Here is a 23957-nt window from a genome sequence, read left to right as displayed (position 1 = left end):
TTGACTGTGAATGCTATAGTATAATGATAAGCTGATCGGGTCAAGGATCAGGGGAGCATCAGGGGAAGCCCCAGTCCTGGACATCTAGAACCTCCCTGGGAATGGGGACAGGCTGGGGGACAGGCTGAGGGCACAAGAGCTGGAGGCTGCTCCTACTGCAGCATCTCTGAGGCAGGGGCTGACAGCCCTGGGAAGCTGAAGTGGGGTCCTGGACCATGAGCAGGGTGGGGAGGCACTGGGGAGGCACTGGAGACAGCCACACCTGTGAGTGCCCTCAGGGCAGCATCACCGCCCAGATCAGAAACTTGTGTCTCAGGTTTAGCCCTGGCATCCCAAGTGCCACCCTGAGAGGGGCCCAGGCTCCCAGCAGGAGCACACAGCCCTGCAGGAGGGTGATGGCATTATGAGAGAGGGCTTCAGCTCGGGCATCCTGCAGATGTGCTGCCCAGAGGCAAGGCAGAGGTGCCAACAGCTGCACGCAGCAGAAATAGCCATGAATTCGGAGTCAGCTGTGCTGTCACGCATTGCAAGCTCTGCACATATCATCAAAACCAAGATTGCTGTTATTCATTGTTCCTTATTCTTAGTTGTTGTCCCTTCCCAACAAGATGTGCACACAGCCCACGCTGGCAGATGCACAGCACTGGTTTGCCCTTTGTGTGCAGATTTGGCTACAGCTGGGGCACAGAGACATAGACATTTATTTCAAGCCCTAGAGACTGAGAAAGGGACCAGCTACTTGTAATACCCTTTTATCCTTGGAGCTTCAGGAGTATGACAGAGACCTTGGGCAGCTTGGCCCAAGGTGCCCTAAATCTCTTCTGAATGTTATTGGGAGGAAACAATAGCAAATTTGAGCAAAACCCAGAGTAAAACACCTTTTTGTAATCAGAGCTTTGCTAGGCCTGATTCCAAGTTGGTGGAGCTGCAGTGGAGTTTGCCAGCTTCCTGCATGCAGACAACCCAGTATTTTGTGTTCTCAGTGGGAATCTTGCCTGTGTGAAGGCACCCGGAAGACACAGACCTGACTTGCAATTAAGGCTCCTGCTTCCATTATCCAATCCTGAAAAATTTAATGAAATGCATTTTTTGCATTGATTCAATATATTCTGTGGGAACTTGTTTGTTCAGGGAAATTCAAGTCTGCAATGACTGAATGACTAAAAGCCCACATAGAAAGGAGAATTAGAAAGTTCTGTCTACAACAGCCTGAATTTATTAAAGTAATAATCTGGTGGGAATTACAGCTAGGATAACACTTGTGAAAATGACAGCCATGTAAAAAGGGATTGGTATTCAATTCTAGCTCCTTTTGACTTTCAAATTTTAATCTGGTTTGATACACTGGGCAAATTATTAAATTCTTTACAAAGGCATATTTTAAAATAATTGCACCATGTCACACACTGAAATAAATATACAATTAACCAGACACTATCAAACAACCAATGTGAATAAAACTGCTGTACATGTAAAACTGATGGTGAAGACTTTCAATCTTTACGAAAAATACATTGATGAAAATGCCTATGCTACCTGATTTGAGTGACAAATAGATAGAAGGCAAAAAACATACTCTTAGTGAAAGTACAGGGTATCTTGCACTGCTTGTAATTGTGTGGATTTCAAAAGCAAAGACATGTTGTTGACATCAAGATAGAGATGGAATTCTGCTACAGGTGGCAATGCTATGCCACTGAATACATCAGACAAGACCCAGTTTATTCAAACTGGGTGAACAGATACCATAAGGCACAAACACAGTCTTACCTCCAAACAGATTGAGGTGTGTGCAGGCCTTTCAAAGGCCTTGTGCACAGATGTGATTCACACCTGCCATCATTTTTTTTAAAGCAAATGTCCACCTTTTTGCAAGATCTCTGGATTTTCTCTACTGTTCATTTACATTCTGCAGTGTTGGCTGGTTTCAGCTGAGAGGTTGTGAGGATTGATACTTCAAGTTTTCCAGAGGATTAATGTTCTCCTGAATGCTCCTTTTACTTCTGCAAAGTAAAAGAGGTCTGCAAATGACCTCTACTGAGAAATGCCGTGTGTTCAGACACTATCTGCAATTAGCCCATCTGCCCTAGGTTGAAGGACACACTCCAGAGAACTTTTGAGGTCTGCAGAGGATCTCACAAGGTAAATTATCCAGCTCTTCCAGGATGATGGCGAAGACGGAAAAAAAGCAGCATGGCTCTTAGGAAAAGTCTGACTCTTTGACAATTGGAATTGGTGGAGTTTTATGGTCTATTGGTTTATAAATAAAATTGAAATCTTTCTTAGTTTCACTCTTCAGCAGGGAGGCTTTGATATGGTGAGGAAGAGCATCTTTGTCTAGCTGCAGCCACTGGTCATCAACATAAACAAAGAGTCCATAGTCCTTGGGATGGGACACTTCAAACTTCTCGGCACACTGCTGGCTCAGCTGCTCAGCTGTGGTGTCACGACGAGAAGCAAGTGTCCTTGATTGACCACTGATTTCCAGAAACGAGATACAGATGAAATCCTGAAGAGAAACATGAGGAGACACCTTGCAGTTAACACAGTAACCTAGGACTGAAGGAGGAAGAATTCACTCACAAAGCTCTAGCTGCCTAAAGCTCCCAAATATCCTGCAGTCATTCTCCAATGTCCTAGTTATTTTCTCCTTTCTTTCTCTGACAGGCTCTGAATCAGCAAATACTTAAATAAGCCCTTTGCCAAGTAATTAGCACCGTAAAGACACTGAAGTTAAAGTGCTTTTTTCTGATTTTAGTGAATATCCTTAGAGAACAATCTGCAATGTTTCATTCTCCCATCTTTTCACAGCTCCTGAAGAAAGGGTTTGCAAAGAAGTGACAGACAAGAACAACAGATGTCAGAGATCTGACCTGAAAACCCCGTTTCCCAGAGATGGGATAGGGCTAGCAGTGTGGTGACCTTGCAACTTCACAGTCACCCAAACAGCACCTTGAGAGTGGGTTCTCTGAACTTCCTTCCATCAGTAAGGAAATAGCAGAAGTTATGCTGAGAAGGCTGATTTACTTGTATCCTATTTCAGGCAGTAACAGCTGTTGTGACAACTTTCATCTTGCTAAACACATAAGGAACAGAATCTAGAGAGCTTTTGGTCACAGTGGAACCTGTGTGTTTAATTTGCATCTGTGAACTTAAAAAAAAAAGATTTCAGACATTTTGTTCAGAAAATAATGAGGTTCCCTGGCAGAAGAGGAATTTCCAAATGGGCTTCCAAACTACATTTAAGGAGTATCACTGCAGTTAATTAAGGCAGGCAGAAGGATGGGTACAGGCCTGCTGAACATATCAGCAAGCTGTTTAGCTCTGCCAGAATGGGCTTTCCTGTCTGTGATACTAACCGTCATTCAAAAGGGTGGAAAATGGCCCTTCAGTTGCTGGAGGTGGTGGCAGTCTTCTGGAGAAATGTGTCATTTGCTCTCTCAGCTATTATGCTCCATGCTAGGTACTTACTTCTATGAGCAACTGCCAGAGCAGCACTCAGGGCTAGAGGGATATTTGCTGTATCTTATCCACCATTCCGTTTCTGAGATCATCAGGGACTGGTTTGACTGCAATATGGGAAACCTGTTCAACTCCATACTTTGGCATGGACTACTCCTCCCACCGGAGACCTTCCATTTCTGCACTGTGAAAGCTCTACAGAGCTTGAGACATAGCCTCTGCTGCCTCCCTGAAAGCGCTACAGAATGTGAGACGTGGCCTTTGCTGCCTCCCTGTGGGCAACAATTTGATCACAGCACATGGGGCCGGCAGGGCCTGTCTGGACCAGCCTCACCACAGCTGGAGGCCCAGAGCACCCCTCTGTCCTGGGACCCTCTCCCACGGGTGCACAGGGTGAGCTTTGCCAGGCCATGCACAGCATGGGCTTCAAAACTAACGAGACTTGGATGGATCTTTTCCTGCTGCCAGACAGGCTCTGGAAGATGCCTGACTAACTGGCTCTTGGCTCTCTCCATAAACCCTTCTACAGCTTTATGGCATTTAGAAGCAGCCCCGCATGGCCTGCTCACATCTCAGTTTAGCCCATGATTTCCCCAGGCATTAAGGGCGATGTTTAAGAAGGGCTTCTGAGTTCCCACCACAGCTCCCACATGCAAAGGCTCCTAGCACACCTCCTTTGAGAATGAACAAAAAAATCACTTTGCACTAATATTTAAAACTACATTATAAGGGTACTCCAAGATTTCAAAATTTATTTCATAAGTAGTATGTATTTCAAATGTGGTGTGGTTTTTTAAGATCTGGAAATCTTGCACCGGATGTACTCTTCTTTTTTAATAGTGATTTCAAATAATTTAATTTTAAAATAATTGCCATATTAAAAATTTCTAAGTATGGAGAAAGCATGCAGGCTTTTTCCCCAAGATATAATGCCAGCTACCTGCACTGACGAGCGGGAAGCCCGGGCCTTGTTCAGCGTTCTCCGTCGCTCCCAGCGGTGGATGGAGTCCTGCACCTCCACGCTCAGCTGCCGTGTCACAGTGATTTTATCATAGTTCTTGATATGCTCCAGGACCCCGTAGGTGGTGGTTAAATAATAGGAGCCTGCAAAAGGTGAAAGTCTTGTATGAACATCACACGTTCATGGGCACTCAGTCCTGCTCCCACCCTGCCCGCCGATGCCCACACCGGGCAGGGTCTGACCCTCGCACTGCCCGTGCCCTGCTGGAGGCAGCGCAGCGGTCACGGTGTTAACCAGGGGAGGGACGCCTAAGACCAGTGTCCTGCAGTGTTACCCCTCTGCTCCACATCGCTGTTGCTGCCCAGACTGCTGAGGCTGTAGATGTCCTGAGAGAGAACACAGGCTGAAAGGAAAGAGCTACAAAAACTGCTTTCACAAACAAGCCCAAGCCACAGATGTTTATTCTTTGGGCCACGGCCATCTTCTTGTTGTGTTTGACAGGACCCATGCAACAGATCTGTAACTTGGGCTCCTGAGCAGTCTCCACAATGCAGGGAAATAGAAATAATCATAGATTACTGTAGGAGAAGCACAAAGCCCCCCAGCTCCAGCTACACTATTCAAATGTTTGGATTTCAGGGCTCCTGTGGGCTCAACACTGTTGAGGGATGTCTTAGACCTGCAGGAGCAATCCATCCTCTGTTCCCTCCATTCTCTATTGACTACACAGGCATCGCGGGCGTTCACCTGTAATTCCTGGGCTGTTCAGGGCTGCGGGATAAATCTTGGCAACGCAGAGAAACAGAGTAAAGCGGCAAAAGGGCTTTTCCCCCAGAACCCCCGGCTGCTGCGGCGCTACTTGAAGCAGCAAATAAATAAATAACCAGCTGCAGCCACGGGGTGGCAGCTGGGCCACGATAAAACCGGCTCCAGCCACAGAGGTGCAGATAGGCCCTGACAAGGACAGAGAAGGCGCTCTGGTGGCAGGGCAGCTCGAGCAGGGCGATGAAGGGCTGGTTTCCCAGCCCGGCCCTCAGGCTCGGGCCGGCCTCGGGCAGTCAGCCCGCGGAGCTGCGGAGCAGCAGCATGGGGGACATCCCTGCCCCGGCCCCAGCAGGGACTCCCGGCCCAGCACCGCGGTGCTGGCGAACGGGGACAGCCAGCGGCTGCTGTGAGGGAGTTTCACGCCAGGCAGTGCCTCTAGATGGCCCTCGCACATCGCCCAGCCCTCTGGCCGCCCGCGGCTCCCGGCGGCTCCCGGCGGCTCCTCCGCCGCTGCGGGGCCCATGGTCGGCATGGCTGGCGGCTTCAGGGAGCATCGCCATTGCTGTTAAATGAATTTGAAGTATATTTTTCATTTGGAGGCAAAATTGAAGTGATTTTGTATATTGACCTATGAAATTTCACAGTTTTCTCACTTACTCTTTACTTCTTTTCCTTTACTTTCTGTACCTGAACACCTTTTGCTATTCAACTTTGAAAGGCCTAATTCAAGTTAACTTTTGCCAGTTCTACACTTTGCAATCTCAGAGCTGTCTTCACTGAGATGTTCTTTTCCCCCCCATTCCTCACATCTGCAGTTACTCCCAGTGTCCTTTCTGATATGATTATTCAGTCAGTTTAATCTGAAACTCCCTCGCAAAATATTCCCTTTTGACTGGAGTGCACATTTCACAGAGTCTTTGCATCCTTGAGCTAAAAGAACTTCCAGCCAGCTTTGCTTTCGATATCCTGAGCTCCTCAACCCAGATGACTTCAGTAGCCAGCCTGGTATTGGGCCCCTTTGGAATGAAGAGCCTGTGTGCAGAGTAGTCACAAAGCAGCTTGGTTGACCACAAAATGCTGTACTTCAGCTAAGATATTTTTTTTCCCTGCTAAGAATTATTTTCAGCAGAAAAACTAGCCTGTGCAGAAACACCTTACTAATGTCTTGTATTGCTACTAATCATCCTCTTAGTACTTACTATTGTCCCACTCTGCTGCACTGAGCTGGGATGACATGCTTAGTTTCAGACTTATATCCTCATTTAATATAAATAAAATTAGTCTGCTGATGTTCATCCTGGACTGCTTTCTAGAACCTCAGTACTTACCGAAGCAAAGTCTAAAATAAACCCCATTTTATTGGTTTAGTGACTACTTGCTGATAAATTATCTATGTTCCTAATTTAGAGTATGTAACTATCACTGGGGAAGCATGTGCTTCCCAAGCTATATTTAAGAAACTAGAGGCCCACAGTTCCCTGGGGTATTTATCTCTCTGATAACAGGGGTCTTTAGTCACTTCCAAACTCAATATTCCTCTCTAACCTAACTTTTTTTTCTGTCTCGCTATGATGCTCAGTCAGAGAACATTGTCAGAGGGTTTACTCAAATTTAAAAGTAGAGTGTCCATGAGAATGTAGCCGTGGGACATACAATGCAGTTCAAGAAATGTGCTCTTTTCTCACTGGAATAGATAAAAGTATCTGCACAATTGTTTGCAGTGGATGTTTAATTTTCAGCAAAAACCTTCCACTTTTTCAGCCTTTGGGCCAAGGACCACAAGATGTCTCTGTTTGGGTTGCTAATCCAGCACCTCAGTTATCATTTATGATGAGTCCCTGCCTTTCTAGCTTGTGTCTTAAGGCACTACACTGCTGAAAGGAGTTAAAGTGTCTGGCAATAATATTAGATTTTAGATTTTTAGATTTAAATTCAGATTTGATAAGATTGGCCAAAGCATTATTCACAAAATCTATCCAGAGCCCTGCTGCCCCACTTTCACAAACACTGAAGTGAGACAAATGATGATTTCCAAAGTGAATATGCCATGAGCAAACACTGTACTCTTACCTTCTCCTAGCTGCAGAGCAGGGTCCATGAGCTCCATCATATACTCCACATTCAGAAGGACTTCAGTCAAGTTGCTGCGGGCCAACACATACATGAGCACAGGGAGGAAGTCATCTGCACCATAGGGCTTCCCTGAGCAAAGAGAAACACAGTGTGGTCCCAATAACACCACAAAATAATGTTCCCACACAACATTGTCAGATTCTCACACAGCAAGTCCTTTGCAGACTATAGCTTATATTATCTGAAGAGTTAAAGCTCAAAAGCACCATTGAAGAAAAAAATGTGAAAAACAGAAATTCAGATCACTTAAAAAGTAAGTAAATTTGCTTCAATCCCAAAATAGGATCTTGAAAATTAACTGGAGAAATATAAACTTAACTTCATTGATCACAAACAACTGGCAATTTTTGAAGTATGCAAAGGCCTCCAGCTTGTCCCTGTGATTTGATACTGACATCGAGACTGCAGTTCAGGTTGGCATTATTAGTAGGGAAGTTGTCTACATGCATTAAGGGTATTTATTCTCTTAGGCTTACTCTATGTGTGATACCAAAAAACAGAAAATACAATTTGAGACAGTGGTTTTAGGACTGAGGACTTCTGGGTTTATGTCCCTTCAGAAGGCAAAACATCACACTACATTATGCTAATTAAGACAGTCTCCCAAGAGCTAGGATCCAAGAGGAATCACCTTTGCAACTATGCTGGCTAGCTAAGAAAGCTGAAAGATTTTCACATTGGACTTAAACCTAGATTTTTAAATTGGTGTGCAGCAGATGCTCAGTATTTCCTGTGCTTAAAACATTCATATCAACTAAGTTAACAAAGTGACTTAATATACAGTCTGTAAGAGCTCTTTGGGATCTCTAAGGACAAAAAAAAGCATGCTAACAGTCATAATTCTAAATAATTACTGTTTAAAATAGAATCCAAACAGAAGCTTCCCTGCATAAGCCACAAAGAACACAAGGATAACTTTTCTGATTTGAAAGGTACTTTCACTTTCAACCAATATGTTATAAATTCATCATGGAAAACCCACAACAGCAAGTTTCTTACCAGACCTATCTTCCCAACATCCAGAGTTGATGTCTTAACCTAATCTGCTTCATTCTGAATGTCTTTTCTCAGACTGTGGGGAGTTTTCTCTCACCAATGCACTTGGATATGTTGGTTTCATGTGTTGGTTTCACACACTGTGTGTGTCTCTCTTGTGAGTTGCTTGTCTCACCTCAAGGAATCAAAGCTACCCTTGATGTAGTTTTGGTGAAATTATGCTCTAGCCATTTTTGGGCCACAGCACACATGCTCTTCCATGGTAGGGCATACATTCCTATTTCTCAAATGTTCCCACTGACTTATTTCAAATATTTGCCATGAGTCAGATTTCTTTTTTTGTCATTCATAGCTGACGCAGATTCTCCACTGGCAAAGAAAGATATTCTTCTGAAGCCTCAAATAAACATGAGCTTAGCCCCTGATTTAAAAAAAAAAAAAATGTGGCTTTGAAATAAACCCAGTTATACATCTAGCGAACAGAGAGTTGATCCATTTAAAACAAAGTGTTAGAGAAGGAGAAATCATCAGGGCTGTAACTCAGTCTGTTTTTAACAGAGCCCACACAGGCCACAACACAGACTGTTTATTTAATGGAAGCTGGATTAACACTTTCAGTTCTGGTTGCTTGGTTATGGCTGCATTTACTTAAAAGACACAGCCTTAGGTCTCCAACGAAACTATAAGTGGACTTCATTGTTCCATTAACATCTGGATGAACATCTTTTTGTCTGGTTTTCCTTTGGCTTATGTCTCTTTGAAAGCTTTAGCTATGCAAAGGGTCTAATTCGTTACTGTCGTATACATTACCTTAATACAAGCAGCTTAGTATTACAGCTGTTCAATATTTTCCAGGAAAAAGAAAAAGATGACAAAACTGAGACATGAAAATGTAACAGAAAAACTTCACAGCAAAAAGTGCTATTCTCCTTTTGCTCCAGGTACACCAGAGGCCAACAGAGTTAGCTCTAATTGAAATTAGTGTAAAGGAATACAAAATACCAAAGATTTTTTAGGCTCATTCTTCCCTTCATTAAAAACTTCTTCTTTGTGATCTAGTAAGTACTTACCAGTGGCATGGATAGAATCATTATAGTTTCCTGAAGGCCAAGGGATTTCCAAGGCAACACCAACAGCAGAATTTCTCCTACTACTTCCCTTTCATTACTAATTTGTGTGGTGTCTGATAGGGCATCCAAGAAAGTTGCTACTTCACAGTATAAATTTCTATTCACTGGAGAAAAACCTTGGGTTGTTTGTTTGGTGGTGGGCTGGTTGGTTGGTTGGTGTTTTTTTGCATGTCACCAAAATAGATCATGAACGGAGAACAGACTGACAAACTAATGCAGAATGGAAACAGCAGCTTGGAACAAAACAATTCAATGTCCCCATTCATCAGCCTCTGGTGTCAACAGAAGTAAAGTTAGGGGAAAATTCTCAAGAATGCCTACAGAATCTGTTTCTTTTTTGTGAGAGAAGTGAGAAGTGAGAAGTCGTTGTATGTACAGTCAGGCATGAAGACAACTCTTTTTTATGCTGTTTATCTCTTTTCTATAAGCTGATTTAGCTGCTCTGCCCTCCAGTCCTTGGTATAAACTCTTCTCAACTTTAAGACTTCATAGAAATATTATTGGACTCCCAGCCATTTATATGCCTTAAATGCTAAAATCTGATCTACAGTTCCTTTTTGTGTAATAAATGCTGAGCAGGGATGTCTGACTGAAATAATGGAACGAACACATGTTCCATATTCTGTATGCCCACAAGCTGTCTAAATAACGAGACACCACCTTAATCCACCTGTGGCTATATGACATCCAATTTTAAACACCCATGTGCATAGCAAAAGCTAAAGTCAGCAGGAGCAGTATGTGTCAACAAGGGAAAAGCAAAACTAATCACCAGTGATATAGCTCTGACTCCACGTGTTGCCACAAACCTCCAATGTGGCCAAGGGCAGGTCAGACCATATACAATAGTATATTGTACCTTGTAGGCATCTCAATAGCATCTCTCCACTGACTGCACCTGGAGCCAAGGAGAAGTGCCTGAGAGGGCAGGACTCGGATTCTCCCCTGCTCTCCTGGCCCCTGCAGGTCCAGGGATTACCTCTGACATCAGTCCAAGTATGGCCCTGAGGTGCTCTGTATCTCAGTCCATCCCTGGGGGTAATAGGTGCTGTCAGTAACTCAAACATGACCAGAAGCAGGAATCTACAAGGATAGATGAAGTAATGCCTGTGAACCAAGAGACTTGAAAGGTTGCTTCAGGACTGTAGAACCCACATGCTTCCTATGCCATGAAAGGCACCAAGGCACTAGCCAGTGTCCATCTGGGAGCTGCAGCAGGAGTATTCTCTGCAGGCTGCTGCCTCCTCAGCTCTACTTTCAAGCTGGGACCAAGCCAAATTCCTAGACCTGTGTGGCTTGCTCCATCTGTGGTCTCTCACAGAGGGGAATTATTGCAGCTGACAGAGTTAAATCTAGATCTGACCCTGCCACTGCTCCAGTGACAGTGAGACTGAGTTTGCCTATTCAAGGTGGTGGTGTCCTACTCCAAATATGACTTGCTTGCTTTATTTCCCCTTCTTCCCTGTGGGGTCAGGAAACATTTATTTCATAAATATCTCTAAGAAGCTTAAAATAAGCCTTCTCTTCTGCCACAAACTCATCCTATTATGTTTATAGCAAAGCAAATACAACGTCATCTCCTGGCTGGCATGCAGCACTTGAATAGATGAGTATTAATTAAATGCATGATTTAAAGCAACTGGAATTCTGCCCAAGCCTCCATAAAGAAATTACAGCCTATTTTAACACATTCATGCATTTCTTTTCTGTCTGTGTGTATTCTGAAAACCAGCAGAGGTGATGCCCTGCACCTAATATTTTATGAACACTAGCTTGATGTCTAGAAGCAGATCTCCACAAAATGTGAATTTTAGCCTCAGTTTGTAGCTAGGAAACCTGAGATGCAGAAAGGTTAACTGGGATTTGTTCAAGATCATAAGAAAAGATTACGACTTTCCTTCCACACACTAGCATTTTGCTGTCTCTTGTCTATCCCATAATACTTTCAGCAAGGTTTAATTTGTGATATAGTGAATTCAGTGAGTTAATAGCTGCAGACAGCATGAATTCACTTCAAAAATGTATGGTTTAGAGATCAGAGGAATTTTGCTCCCCATGAAAAATTTGAACTCTCTTTGATTCAAATGTAGAAAATGTGCTAGATGGCAGAAAACCCAAAATCAGTCCATCAGTCTTCATTAAAAGTAACTTAAATACAAATATCCTCTTCCAAAAGGTATCAAAGTAAACCTGTTATGTATAGCCTTATTTTCCTTCTCAGAAGTGAGATATGATAATAAGCAGTGTAATGGGATTGCTCTGACAGCTTTAGGAGCTTCTAGAATGGGCTCTTCACTGGCTGCTGAAGTATTGGAGTCCAGTTTCCTTTGCACAAGTTCAGCTATCCCACTGAAAACGCAGCTTTCTCTTCACCAACTGCAGATCCTTATAGGAGTGCATCAGGGAAGCTAATATCTGGCTGCTCAGTTCTGTAGGGGTGACAAACTTCATTCTAAAAGCTAAGGAAGAGAAATATTCCAATGGAATATATGTCTTATCTATCCGCTTTTTCCAAAAGCAGACTATGCACATTATCTATGTAAAATTATGCAATAGAAATTATTATATCAGATGCTTTGGTCACCTAACCAATTCCATAACTAGTATGAACTAGAGTTTTGAATTATATACTCAGCTGCCTATGCAGTTCAAAGATAGTCCAAAAATGAAGCTTCATAATTTTTGGTAGTTCACAAGTTAGAAATGTTGCAGTAAGAAAATTGTACCTCCATTCTTCTTGAATCTCCTTTGAAAGCAATCTGCCCATCTTTCAAACTTCCAGCCGAAACTTAGAGCTTTTCCATCCTTTATTTTCCTCACTCACGGACTGACCAAATTTGGCCTGTTTGCCTCACAGACTGTTTCCATAAACCAATGCCTACTGCTGCTTTGTTTTTCCATCATCTTCCACAGTGGCAGCTCCCAGGCAGCACGAGGCTGGGTGACCCAGGCACACCACTGCCAGTTCACGCCACACGTATTGCAGAGTTCCATAGTTTTTTACTCTACAGGCGTCACTTGTGTTCTTGAAGAAAAGCAGAGATTCTCATTCTACTCATATCACACAATGTACGTTTAATCTTTTGTCTGAGGAAGGGTATTTCTGAAAGACACATAATAAGGGTTTTTTTCTATATAACATTACTGTGTTTCTACATAAATGACCTATGTGCCCAGCTGTCCCTGTGCATATTGCAGCATGCCTTCCAAGTGTAAGAACTGCATGATCCCTGTCTCTTAATTTTTTTAGCAACAAAAAAATGCCAGCCATTTTGTGGGGCATGGGTTTCCAAACTCTATTTTTTTCCAATGCATTTTATTCTTACTATTCCTAGTATTTTTAGCAGGCAGGTTACATATTTTCAGATTGTCGGTTATATTCTTGGAGGCATATGTTTGAGTTATTTAAGTTTGCATAGGAATTGGAAAAGCTCAGGGAGACATCTCAATACTATCATAATTGTGCCTTTGGTGAGGATTCACTTACTAATATCACTGCCTACATAGTACATATGAGCATCTGAGCCCAGGCCCCTTAATTTCTTTTATAGCCAGTAATGAATTAATCAGTATTGTCACTGGAGTTTGCCTTGAGTCATCTTGCTCTAAAGCAGAAACCTATATGTAGCCAGATGAATCATCAGGACTCCATGGACTGCCTGCACAATGTGTGTGCTGGGAAGCTGGGCATGATACCCCTTTGTGGCCACCTACAGAGAGATGCAGCCAGAGATTAGTTCTACTTCAACTCTGTCATGGAGCTGTACTCAGTGGTCTCTCGAGAGAAAGCTGTAAATCAAAGACTTGTTATACAAGTGAACTTGCCTTCCTAATTCTTTGTGATCAATCACTTATACAAGCTGATTGCCTTCAGCTTGAGGAAGAAATGCTAGTTTAAACCAGTTCAGGATCTGACCCATTCAGTTCTTAGTATTCAGTATCAGGGATTTCAACCACAGCCAATTTATTAGGCAGATTTTGTCATGTAATGTGAATTGTAATCAAACCAAAGATCTCCTCCTTTCTTAAAATGCCTTGACATGGAGTCAGTCAAGGCAGACTTTAAAGTTTCATGACTCTTTCAGGAGGACAAAGATGGGCACCACCACAGGTACAGATGTTCCTGAGTAAGCCTGTCCTTAGTTTTAAAGGAAACTTGGTACCTCTTGGCACCAAGGTACATCCTGGCCAAACACAGACTGCTGTACATGGGTCTCAAAATGTTAAAAAACTTGTATTTTCATATATGTTTGAAAAGAAAAGGTGCTTGCATTTTGCTCTGAGAAATGAAACCATATTCTTAGGTCAGCTCATCCTGTGGCCAGCCTAAAGTGAATAAAGACCTGGCCTGAGCCAACAAATTGTAAATTTAACCACGCAACACAAGTGGTTTCCATGTTATTGAACAAGCAGTGATTCTGACAGAGGTAGACCGATTTTGGTCCTGTAGCAAAGGAAATTATTAGTTTGTGTTTCACCTGCTCTGATCTTGGAAGAGAAGAGAACTTTCTAATTGAGCAGTGAGGAAAAGGAGCAAAAAGGAGAATAAGTTATTGCACAGGAAGCTGAGCATGGCCTCTGCTCTTCCTGTGTGAAGAACACTGTGCTGCCTCATGGCTGGCTGAAAGCAAAAGGGGCCCTGTTCTATTGCTCTTGAGATGGGCAGAGAGAAGCAGAATTCCCACCTGCTGAAATCTGCTCTGAGCAGCCCACAGCATGCTCTTCATGCCACCAGCTGGAATTTCCTGTCAGAAAAATATTTCAGGTTGCTGAGAATTTGTCTTTGCCACTGGAAAATGAAAATTATCTGGGTTCAGTTCGTTCTGTGGAAGAGGCTTCACACATTTTACTTCTAAATGGGTCTACAAGGCATTTCACTCAATTTCTCTCCAAGTCTGCTCCTTTCCAGGAGTTAGATACAGCATTCTTCTCCCCTTAGCCTCTTTTTCAGGTCTGAATTCATTGGGGTACATTTCCATATTTCCAGGCTAGTTTTTTTCTGGCCAAGCCCTGATATGCATCAGTGATCATGTATAAGGGAGAGGGAACTGGATACACAGGGGTGAAATCAGCTTCCAACCTACACCCTGCTGGCAGTAGTACTCAGAATGAGAAAACAGCTGAGCTGGCCAAAATGCAGTGCTTTGATTAGTGTAGCAAACCACAATGAAACCATCTGATTTCATGAATGTCAGTATCTTAAACATGTAGGGGTTTTTGAGTTATTTCCCTGACTCCTTATTTCTGTTGTGACACAACAGTATTTCCTTCAACAGAGAAATTCCATCCCTGAGCAAACTAAGATGTGATGTGTATGTAACATACCACCAGCATCAGAAGGAGACTATGTGGGTTTTAATGAGGCTTGCAAGTCCTTCACCTAAACCAAATTTATTCTCAGACTTCACACAACTGTTTTAACAAAGTTACAGCAAATTCCTCTACATATATCTAAATCTCATAATTCCTGGAGACAGTGAAAGGTCCTTTCCACTCTGCAGCTAAGGCTTAGCCCTGGGGTGGTTTCTTGCTCTGCTGTTAATGTGTCTAGACTGGTCCCTGAACCTTGCTGCTTACTATCCAAGAGATCACCTTGAGGTGAGGCTCAGCAGGGACATAACAATCCCTGTATGAGCACTCCAAGGCTGTTGCCAGTACAAAATAAAGCAGAACAGCTGAAAACACCTTTTGTGATTGTGAGTTCTTGAACAACCACAGGTTATTGCAAATTAATACCTGGCTTCTCTGCTCACAGTATACAAAAAAAAGCTCTGGAACTAGCAAAGCAGATTGCTGGAGGAAGGGACTTGCTGGTCTACCTACAAAGATGCATCCTCTCTGCAGGCCAAGGATTTAATTTCTGTATTAGTGGTTGGCCTGAGGCCCATGTTGAGCATATACTGCCTTGCACTGAAGAAGTGGCTTTTAGAATTTACTGTAGCATCAGGAATTAGTGACAAACTACTAGCACGCTGCATCTCCTTCTCAGATTAGGCAAAACTAAAATTTTGGCCTGAAAAGGCCAAATCAAGTCTTTTCACAAAGACCCATTCCTAGAATTTACCATTACTCTGCAACAAGCTGGTACAGAGCCCTGAGGATATTTGGAGAGCTGTGTGAAGACCTGTGCAAAAATAACATTATCCATAAAACATCCATAAAACACACACAGTTTTTGGAGTTACGGAGCTTAAAGTTAACCAGGTAATATCGTATACCAGTTATTAGTGCAGAAAATGTCACTAACCATTCCATTCTGAATACAACCTGCAGACATCTGATACCAGACACATCAACCATCACTGCTACCTCCAATGAGAATATTGCCATGCCAGCAGTATCATAAACTGTTCCTTTGATACATGGAGAAAGACCCACAGTGGATAACATTTGCAGTAAGAGTCCTGTACCTGGATTTCCCTGAGCCATGGAGTCATAGATGAGTTTGCAGGTCTTTAGCAAGATGGCAATTTTCTTTTCTGGAGAGTAAGTCTTGTGCATGGTCGTGAACTTGTGAAGGATCTTTTCCAGCACAGCAGTTTCAGGCACACTGGTTGTGATGCCCAGGTCAGTGGTAGTTGTGTTTTGTATCACAAGTTGGTTCTCTTTCAGCTGCTGTAAAGATCCGTCTTTGTTGTGTATTTCTTTTAAGGACGAATTAATGGCTTCCTTTAAAGGTTTCAGGACACATTTGTACAAAGCTGTCTCAGCAATCACTTCTGCATAGAGAAGGGAGAACACAAAAGCCCATAATAAATAAGCAATACAGTAAAAGTCCTAAGGAAGTCCTAAGGAAGCATGTGTTTGGTTATTCAAGCACTACTACATAGCTGTGAGAAGGGAACAGAAATTACATCCCAGAAAGTAAACATTTCATTACCAACACTATCCAGAAGTCCTAGATGGGCTTGAGATGAACAGCAGTGTGTGGTCTCTGTCACTGGAGCTGTAGGAGACCTCCTGCTACCAGCAGTCCCTGCTCTCTTTGCCTGACTCCTGGCTGACCAGCATGGCATTGCCAGGCAGCAGGAAAGCCAACTCTGGGGAGAGAAGAGGAATCTCACCCAACAGTGATTTTTTTCACAGCCGTGCCCTTACAGATGCCCAGATGCAATTCATCTCACGTCCCTTCTGACTTGTTTGAGATATTCACTTTGGGATGAAATTAATTACACCCTCAAAGTACCCCTTTCTTTCCTCAAAGCAGCTGCAGCCACCAGCTCAGAGACAGATATCAATATCTGGTCAGAAGTTTCTCATTGTTACTGCTAAATTACTGATCCTATAAAATATTTCTTATGCCACCTATGGAGGAGAAAATAGTATGAGTGGGTTGAGCATTTGCTTAATATTTGGCTGAAGATTAAAGGAAGGAAGACTGTGAGGAAGTCTGTTGTCTGATTCCTAGAAACCAGAGGCAACTCCTAGGAATTAGAGGGACTGCAAGAGATCCTCTTGTTGCACTGAGGCAAAAAGGTCATTGGCAAAAGAGTTCATCTGCTCAGGCAGTGAGGAACGAACCAGAGGGCAATAATATTTATGTATTCATAATGCAACTATTTTAAAGAATCCAGAGAACCAATCATCCTGAAACAGGGCAAATTCAAGTGGTAAATCTTCCAGTGGAATCCCTGTCCTCCACAGATGAAGACAGTCCTGTCAGTGCTAACCGGGCCACATCATCCTATTAAGGAGCCATCAGTGAACAGGATTAGATACAGGGTTAGAACCAGGCATGTCTGTGGGAAGGTGGTGGGATACATGCACACATGCAGCTCTACCAAGCATAACAAGGACACTTTTTTCTTCCTTTCCACTTTCACTAATCAAGATTCAAGACAGACTTTTTTGTTCTGCCCCCACACTCCCCACCTTGAAGAAAGAGGTTATTAGGACAAAGATTGAAGAGGTTACACAAGGTGCCTAGGAAGTGAAACTGCAGATTCCCACTCCTAGCTATGGCAGGGGCTGGCTGCAAGTCTGTTCTGTTGGGGATCTGCAGGATCATATGAAGCCTTGGCTGGGGGAGAAGGAAATCAGCAGAGCCCACTGTGACCGATGTGGACTGCCTTTTACCCCTGGCTCACCACTTAGCTGAGTCCCTAATACTGCATACCTAATACCGAATACCTAATACTGAAGGATCTCCTGGAATCCCTGGTCACTCCTGTGGTTCACTCCATATTCTGGGTATTCCAGCTCCCAGCTTGTTTTAAGCTGACTTGAGTATCCACAAATAGTTCTGCATTGGTTCTGAGGTCCTCAAGAAACAGTTTTAAGCTTTCAAAGGAGCATGTGTGTGTGCGCTTGCATGCTTTTTCTGGCTGTACAGCTTTCACTGGGATAAAAAGTCCTACAGCTCTTTTTACCATAGCCTCATGGATATACATTAAATAGACCAGTCCAAGCCTTAGGAAAGAGAGAAGTAACATATTATTCTCTCACAAGATATGAATGAGAAACAATTAAACACCTGTAAACAGTTCTAAATAATATTTTTTCTCCCCTAAGGCAAATTATATCTGTGGCAAAAAGGTGAACACTTCATTTTGGAACTGGCACTAGTCTTGCAACAGACAGCTCTTCTGTACCTCTGAGCTCTGAGAAACACAAAGCAGAATCGAGTGATTCCTCCAACCTGCCATTCAAAATCACCATAGTCTTGTCCCTTCCTGTGAGAGAGTGATTGACCTCTAAACTGTATGCCACATGCAGGGAACTCCCTGCATCCATAGCCAATCTTCATCCTTGTAGCAGAGCAATAGATGTAGAAGGCCATGGGAATGCAGCTGTGAAGGGAAAGGTTTGCCTTTTGTGTTTCCAGTGAATTCAGCTCTGTGTGTACAAATTTATCTGTATACATAAACACACACACACACACACACACACACATATACATACATGTATGTCTCTCATACACACAAACACATATCTCTTCAACTTAAACTCTTCCCTTTAAAACATTCATAAGGGGATTTTTCCCCTCATTGGTCTTCAGGTTTTAGAGCTGTTTCTCCAAGCACTGGAAACCACAGAGCAGGCTTCAATTCATGCTGCTTTAGGTTTTAGGAGACAGTTTATAATTCTGTAAAGCAGAGCCTGTGTCCGCATAATTCTGTCTCCCTCCTCACCTTCCCAAACCATGCCCGGGGATGAATAAACCACAGTTACCTACCTAATTGTTCGTCGGTGTAGGAGGCTGGGTCTATCAGAGATTTCAACTCAGTGCTCTGCACTAAGTAACTCTTCAGCTGTGTCATCATCAGCCGGATCTCTTGTAGCATCTCTGTGCTGGAACTCTGCTTTGCCATCATCTCTAAACTGTACACTCTATAGTCCCGCACCAGGTTGCCAAAGTATGAATCCTTGTCCTGTGCCAGCTCCACTATCTTCTTCTGCAGCTTCCTGTCACTAGACAAAAAGACTGTGAAGACGTTGGACAGGTTCACCAAGGACAGCCTGTTTTTGGCTTTGGCCAAGATCACAGACCGTGTCTTTTTACCAGATGAGCTACTCAGTATCTCCAGGTCATCCTCTGTGCTGCTGGTGGAGTAGGAGTCTGGCTCAGATGTTGATGCCTGAGCCATGGTGCTGCCTCCCGGGTCCTCCAGGGACAAGTGGGAACCTTCCAGTTCAGTTGAACTGACAGATTTGTGGCCATGTCTCGCTTCAGTCTTGGTGTGTGTGCATGTGAAACCACTTGTCACTGTAGCTGGGCTGTTCTTGCACACAGCCTGCCCGGTGGCCACGGCTGTCTCTGTTCTTTGCTTCGGCTGGCAGGAGCTGGGGATCCTCGGTACCTGGGAAACCCTCTTCCTTCTCGGTGGTGGGATAGGAGGTGACTTTCCTTTCTCACTGGTATAGCTTTCTATCTTAGGCATGTCCTCCTTCTTCTCTGCAGGTTCAGGCCTTGTCTTCTGAAACTGTGATACAGCCCTTTTGGGAACCTCCCCAGGCATTTCTGCAGCCTTTTTGCACAGCAATGTTTTATCTCTGCTCTCTTCACTTGTATCTTGGTTTTCTTCTGCCCCTTCCCCTTTCAGCGTTTCACAACTTTCACGATTACCCACACAGCTCTCCTCTGAGGTCTTCTCACTCAGCCGCCTCCGTGGGGGAGCAGAGGGCTGGGAGCCCTTCTTGGGGCTCACTGCCAAGGGCTCATTGGCCAAGCAGCTCTGCTTCCTTTCTTCTTTATCATCACCGCCCTCAATTTTAATTTCCTCCATGCTCTTTCCTAGTGGCTTAATAAGTAGCTTGTTTTTTTCACAGGCAGTCGTGGGGTCCTGTGGGAGCTTCAGGGAAGATTTCTGAATGAGGGCATGAGAAGGTGGAGGGGGAGGAGGCCGTCGAGGAGATCTCCTTTCAGTAAGCATGGTGGAAGGGGGGAGATCAATGCTCCCAGAGTGGCCTTTAGGAGAAGGTACATCTGGAGGACAAGGACTACTGCACTCTTCTATAAAAATAGGGTTCACGAACCACAGCCTGTCACTTCCTATTGACAGCTCAATTTCACATGAGCAGTGGTTTGTGCTACTTGCAAAACACTGGGTAGATCTTGAACTGTCTGCTTGGGCAGTACTGAAAGCAGAGTCTTTTGCAGTGTGGAATAAGTCCTGTCTTCTGTGGTTTAAATAGGAATCCCAGAAATCTGTCCCAAAAAAAAGCAAAAAGAAAAATGAACAAAAAAAATTGGAGATAATTTTAGCTGCTAATGATATGTAGAAAATCTACTTATTGTTAAAAGAAATGGTATACAAGTTTCAATGTTGCACTTTCAAACTTCTGCACAAAACAGTGTGAAGAAAGAGTTGCCTGTTTTATGCATGTGCAATTCTGCAAGCCAGGAGATAAGATCAGAGGCTTCACCAGAATTCTCTCCCCGGTCAATTTTAGGACACTTACCTAGTGAAAGTTGTTAATGCTGTTCAACATTTTCAGTACAAGCAGGAAAGTACAAGAAACAAATACAAATGATTGTGAAAATGGATCTATGCTTGCTTAGTGATCACAGCCCTCCAAATAGCTGTGGATATCCAAGGAGATGATGTGAAGACCCTAGGCAAGTTGTGTCTGCCTCTTGCTCACAACAGTAAGGTGCAGGTCTGAGATAGACAGCCAGGATCCAACATGCACCAGGAGACAACAACTGGAGAAGGCTCTACAATGCAGCAAGCTCATGTGGCAGTCTGTTCTATACAGAGATCTGATCCTGCCTGGCAGTACAATCAGTCTGGAAACATATGATTTTAAACACCTTTCCCAGATTAGTATTACTAATAAAATCTATAGTTCTGGATGACTGTTATCTATAATCATGGCCACTCTGCCTTGCACCTTGCCTTGAGACTGTCTGCATGCAGGTGTAAGAGAGAAAAGATAATGCAAAAGACTGTACACAGGAAGGATGTATGATGAAGGACTAAGGAATAGTTAACTACTTCAGTGCCTTCAACTGTGAAGAAAAAGAAAGATGGTGTTTCACATGCAAGTAGTCATTCCTGTCAGAAATCTCTTACTATAATTGGTCTTTCAATACCTGTTTTAAAAAAAATTACAAAGCATTGGTAAATTTTTGAGTCTATTCAGTATCACATCCAACTTTTTTCCTTTTCCCAAAAAGTGAGGTTTCAAACCTGCCTTACAAGTCTGATTGCTTTCTATCAATATTAAAGCTACTGATCCAGGGCCCACTACTGGAAGCATCAGGAAATAGGACCCAGCAAACCTAAATTTTCTGACCAAGGAAAAGGGTATAAACCTCTGAGAGTATTCACTAGATGAGAACTGTATAGATGCCCATAGATTTAGGGATAAGGGGAAGATGGGAAATCCTGGAAATACAAGGGTGCTGATAACTAAATAACTATTTCAGCATGCCTAAACACAGAGCTGACACTGATGGCACACTTTTTAATGTGGATTTCAGGGGACACAATGGGGCTGCCACACAATGCTTGAACCCTGCCCTGTGCTTGGTATCAGGAGTGTCTCCCTGCCAAAACATCACATGCGATGGATGGAGCTGCAAATATACGGGATGACTCTCGGTGCTGGGCATGGGGTACAGCTCTCAGGTCAAGAGGTGAGCTAAAAGAAAGTCTATTCCCATCAGGATAAAATTGCCTATTTAACTTCTTGCAGCCTAGGCTAGTGTCCACGGCAAATTCAGCTTTATAAGGATGTCAGCATGTTATCTTAGGATGACTGACCTTAGAACAGCTTTATTCTCTGATTTCTTACTCTGAGAGGGAGAAGAACAAAGGAGCTTAAAATAATAGTGTTGCTAGGAACAACAGCACCCTCAACAACAGAATTTGGGAATAGACATGCAGATGCAACTGCACATACTAACACCATGCTGCCTACCCCCTCTCATCTGAGACACAGGCTGGGGTACCATTTTCCTTTAGCTCTTCAGCTCTACTTGGTATCAGCAAATGCAGGGCAGAGGAAGTTGTTTTAAGCCAGAATGTAATGCTGTGAAGTCTCATGGGCTGAGGAAATGGTGAATAAACTGATCTACAGAGGGGAAGTCGGTCATTTTTCTCAGTAGTGGTCAGAATAAGACTGTGATGAAAATGCAAAGCTCCACTCAGGCTGGGAAGGAACAGATGATGTGGTTCTACCAAGTAACACAGCTGCTTCAGAGTGGACACTTCCTAGCGCAATTACACTGTCTCACACTGCCTCACACTGCAGAGAAGGCAGTTTGATCATCTCCCATTGCTGTCCTGGATCTTCCCTTACCTTGCACTCTGGGAGGGATAATTAAGCAGCTCTTGGAGTCTTTGGCATGTCTGTGATGGTATGTGCTCTTTGTGCAGTGCAATCATGCTAATTCTCCTGCTAAAATAAGTTCTGTACTAGTGAGGTCAGGACTAGAGGGCCTGCAGTACATCCTCTGTGACAACACACAGAACAGCCAGAACCTTTGTGAAACAATTCAGCTTACAGATAGACATCTTACTTCTATCCCCTTGAAACAAATATTACTTTGGAATAAATACAAAGCAACATATGAGAATTTCAGACAATGATTTGTTTCCTTTGGAAGTGCCACTTTGGCAGCACTTAATTGTTTGTGTATTCATTTGTATCCACAAAATTTTGTTCCAGGAAGCAATAAAAAGCATCTGTCAGTAGCTGAGCCTGTTTGACTCTATTAAGACAGCATGGCACTTCAGGAAGCAGCATCATTCCCCAGGAAGACTACACACAACAGCAGGTTTTCTTCTGTCGTCAGAAACTTGCCTGGCATGAATACACCATAACAAATAAATTTCCAAGACTCACTACTTTTATGACCACCAGTACAGGAGAGAAAAGACGACAAACAATATTGCTTTGGTGCTTGTGCTTTAATCTCTTCGTTCAGAAGTTGCTGAAAACGGTTGCCTGAATCAAGATAGCCTCTGCTGGCTCAAATTAGACTGAAGGTTGCAGATTCATGACACACTTCCTACATTTTAATCCAAATTTTTAGACCTGTTATAAAAAATTAAGTTTGCAACTTGTTATCTCAAGTTGTAAAGTATCTTTTAATCAGCAATAAGTGCTGGCTGGACATCCATATAAAGGATGCTTTGAAAAATTGGAACATACTCAAAATAGAGGATGCTGAAAGTGCTAGAGGCAAATCTGTTGCTGAAATTCAACAAAACTGCCTGAACTGAAACCAGTGGGGTTTGCCCATGCCTTCTGGAAGGTATGATGCAGAAGCTCCAAAAATAGTGAGAGCGCTCTAATAACTATCTCTAAATGGGGCTAACTCTTCAATTTTCTCCATTGCTTGGCTGTTTTCAACACCTGAAGAAAAACTGAAAAACCAAGGAGCATGAAAGTGGCTAACTGAAGTAGCTGTCTCAAGTGGACTGTGTTACATAAAAAGGGATAAAAAGGAGACCTCCTTTAGTTAACAGAATTGCTTTTTCTATCTGTAACTTTATACTTTTATCTCTTCTAAAATTTGCTCGTTTGGTGCTGTCACTAAAAATAATGTTCCTTTTTGCATGTGATTAGTGTGACGTGAGAGAACATGCTGGGACAATACATATTTCTCTACCAACTAGAAATCCTGCAGGAGGAAGCAGAAATATCAAAATTCCAAAATATCACACATTCATCAGCATCTCCCCCACACATCAGAAGGAGAAGTTGCAAAGGTGTTTTCCATATAGCTCAGATGCCAGCTTCTTCCAACGTGTATAAGTTATCCTGAGAGGTCGTGCTGCACTTCAGCTGGTGAGAGATGCAGCTTACCCAGACTGCAGGTACCACAGCCTGGACAGAGATCCAGGTGGAGGTTTATGGCCAGAGGGCAAAGTGTCCTTTTTGTCAGCATCCTGCTATAATCAAAAAGATCAAAAACATCTTCCTTCTGCATTCAGACCTCCTTAGTTATTCCAAAGCTATTCCTAAGCTATCTCATCCATCTTCCAGCTGTATTATGTCTGTGTAAGGCACCGTTGTTCCCACAAGCCCAAGTAAAATGTGACTGCTTTGAGGTACTT

General features: G+C 43.2%; 1 protein-coding gene across 1 annotated transcript in view; it reads right to left on the bottom strand.

Moving 5' to 3' along the window:
• Positions 1–1193: 1193 nt before the first annotated feature.
• RIN3 (Ras and Rab interactor 3) overlaps positions 1194–23957 on the bottom strand; it is a 64429-nt gene continuing 41665 nt past the window's right edge. Inside the window, exons 6-10 of the mRNA XM_088166157.1 lie at positions 18623–20095; positions 15858–16166; positions 7259–7390; positions 4403–4566; positions 1194–2509 (exon numbers count right to left, since the gene is read on the bottom strand). Coding sequence (XP_088022283.1) covers positions 2201–2509; positions 4403–4566; positions 7259–7390; positions 15858–16166; positions 18623–20095 — 2387 coding nt within the window. The 3' untranslated portion in view covers positions 1194–2200. The remainder of the gene's footprint in view (positions 2510–4402; positions 4567–7258; positions 7391–15857; positions 16167–18622; positions 20096–23957) is intronic.

Source organism: Sturnus vulgaris, chromosome 6 (genome assembly GCF_052056855.1).
Source record: "Sturnus vulgaris isolate bStuVul1 chromosome 6, bStuVul1.hap1, whole genome shotgun sequence".
Lineage (NCBI taxonomy): Eukaryota > Metazoa > Chordata > Aves > Passeriformes > Sturnidae > Sturnus > Sturnus vulgaris.
The sequence above is the reverse complement of the archived record's forward strand: the minus strand, read 5'-3'. Positions and strand labels throughout refer to the sequence as shown.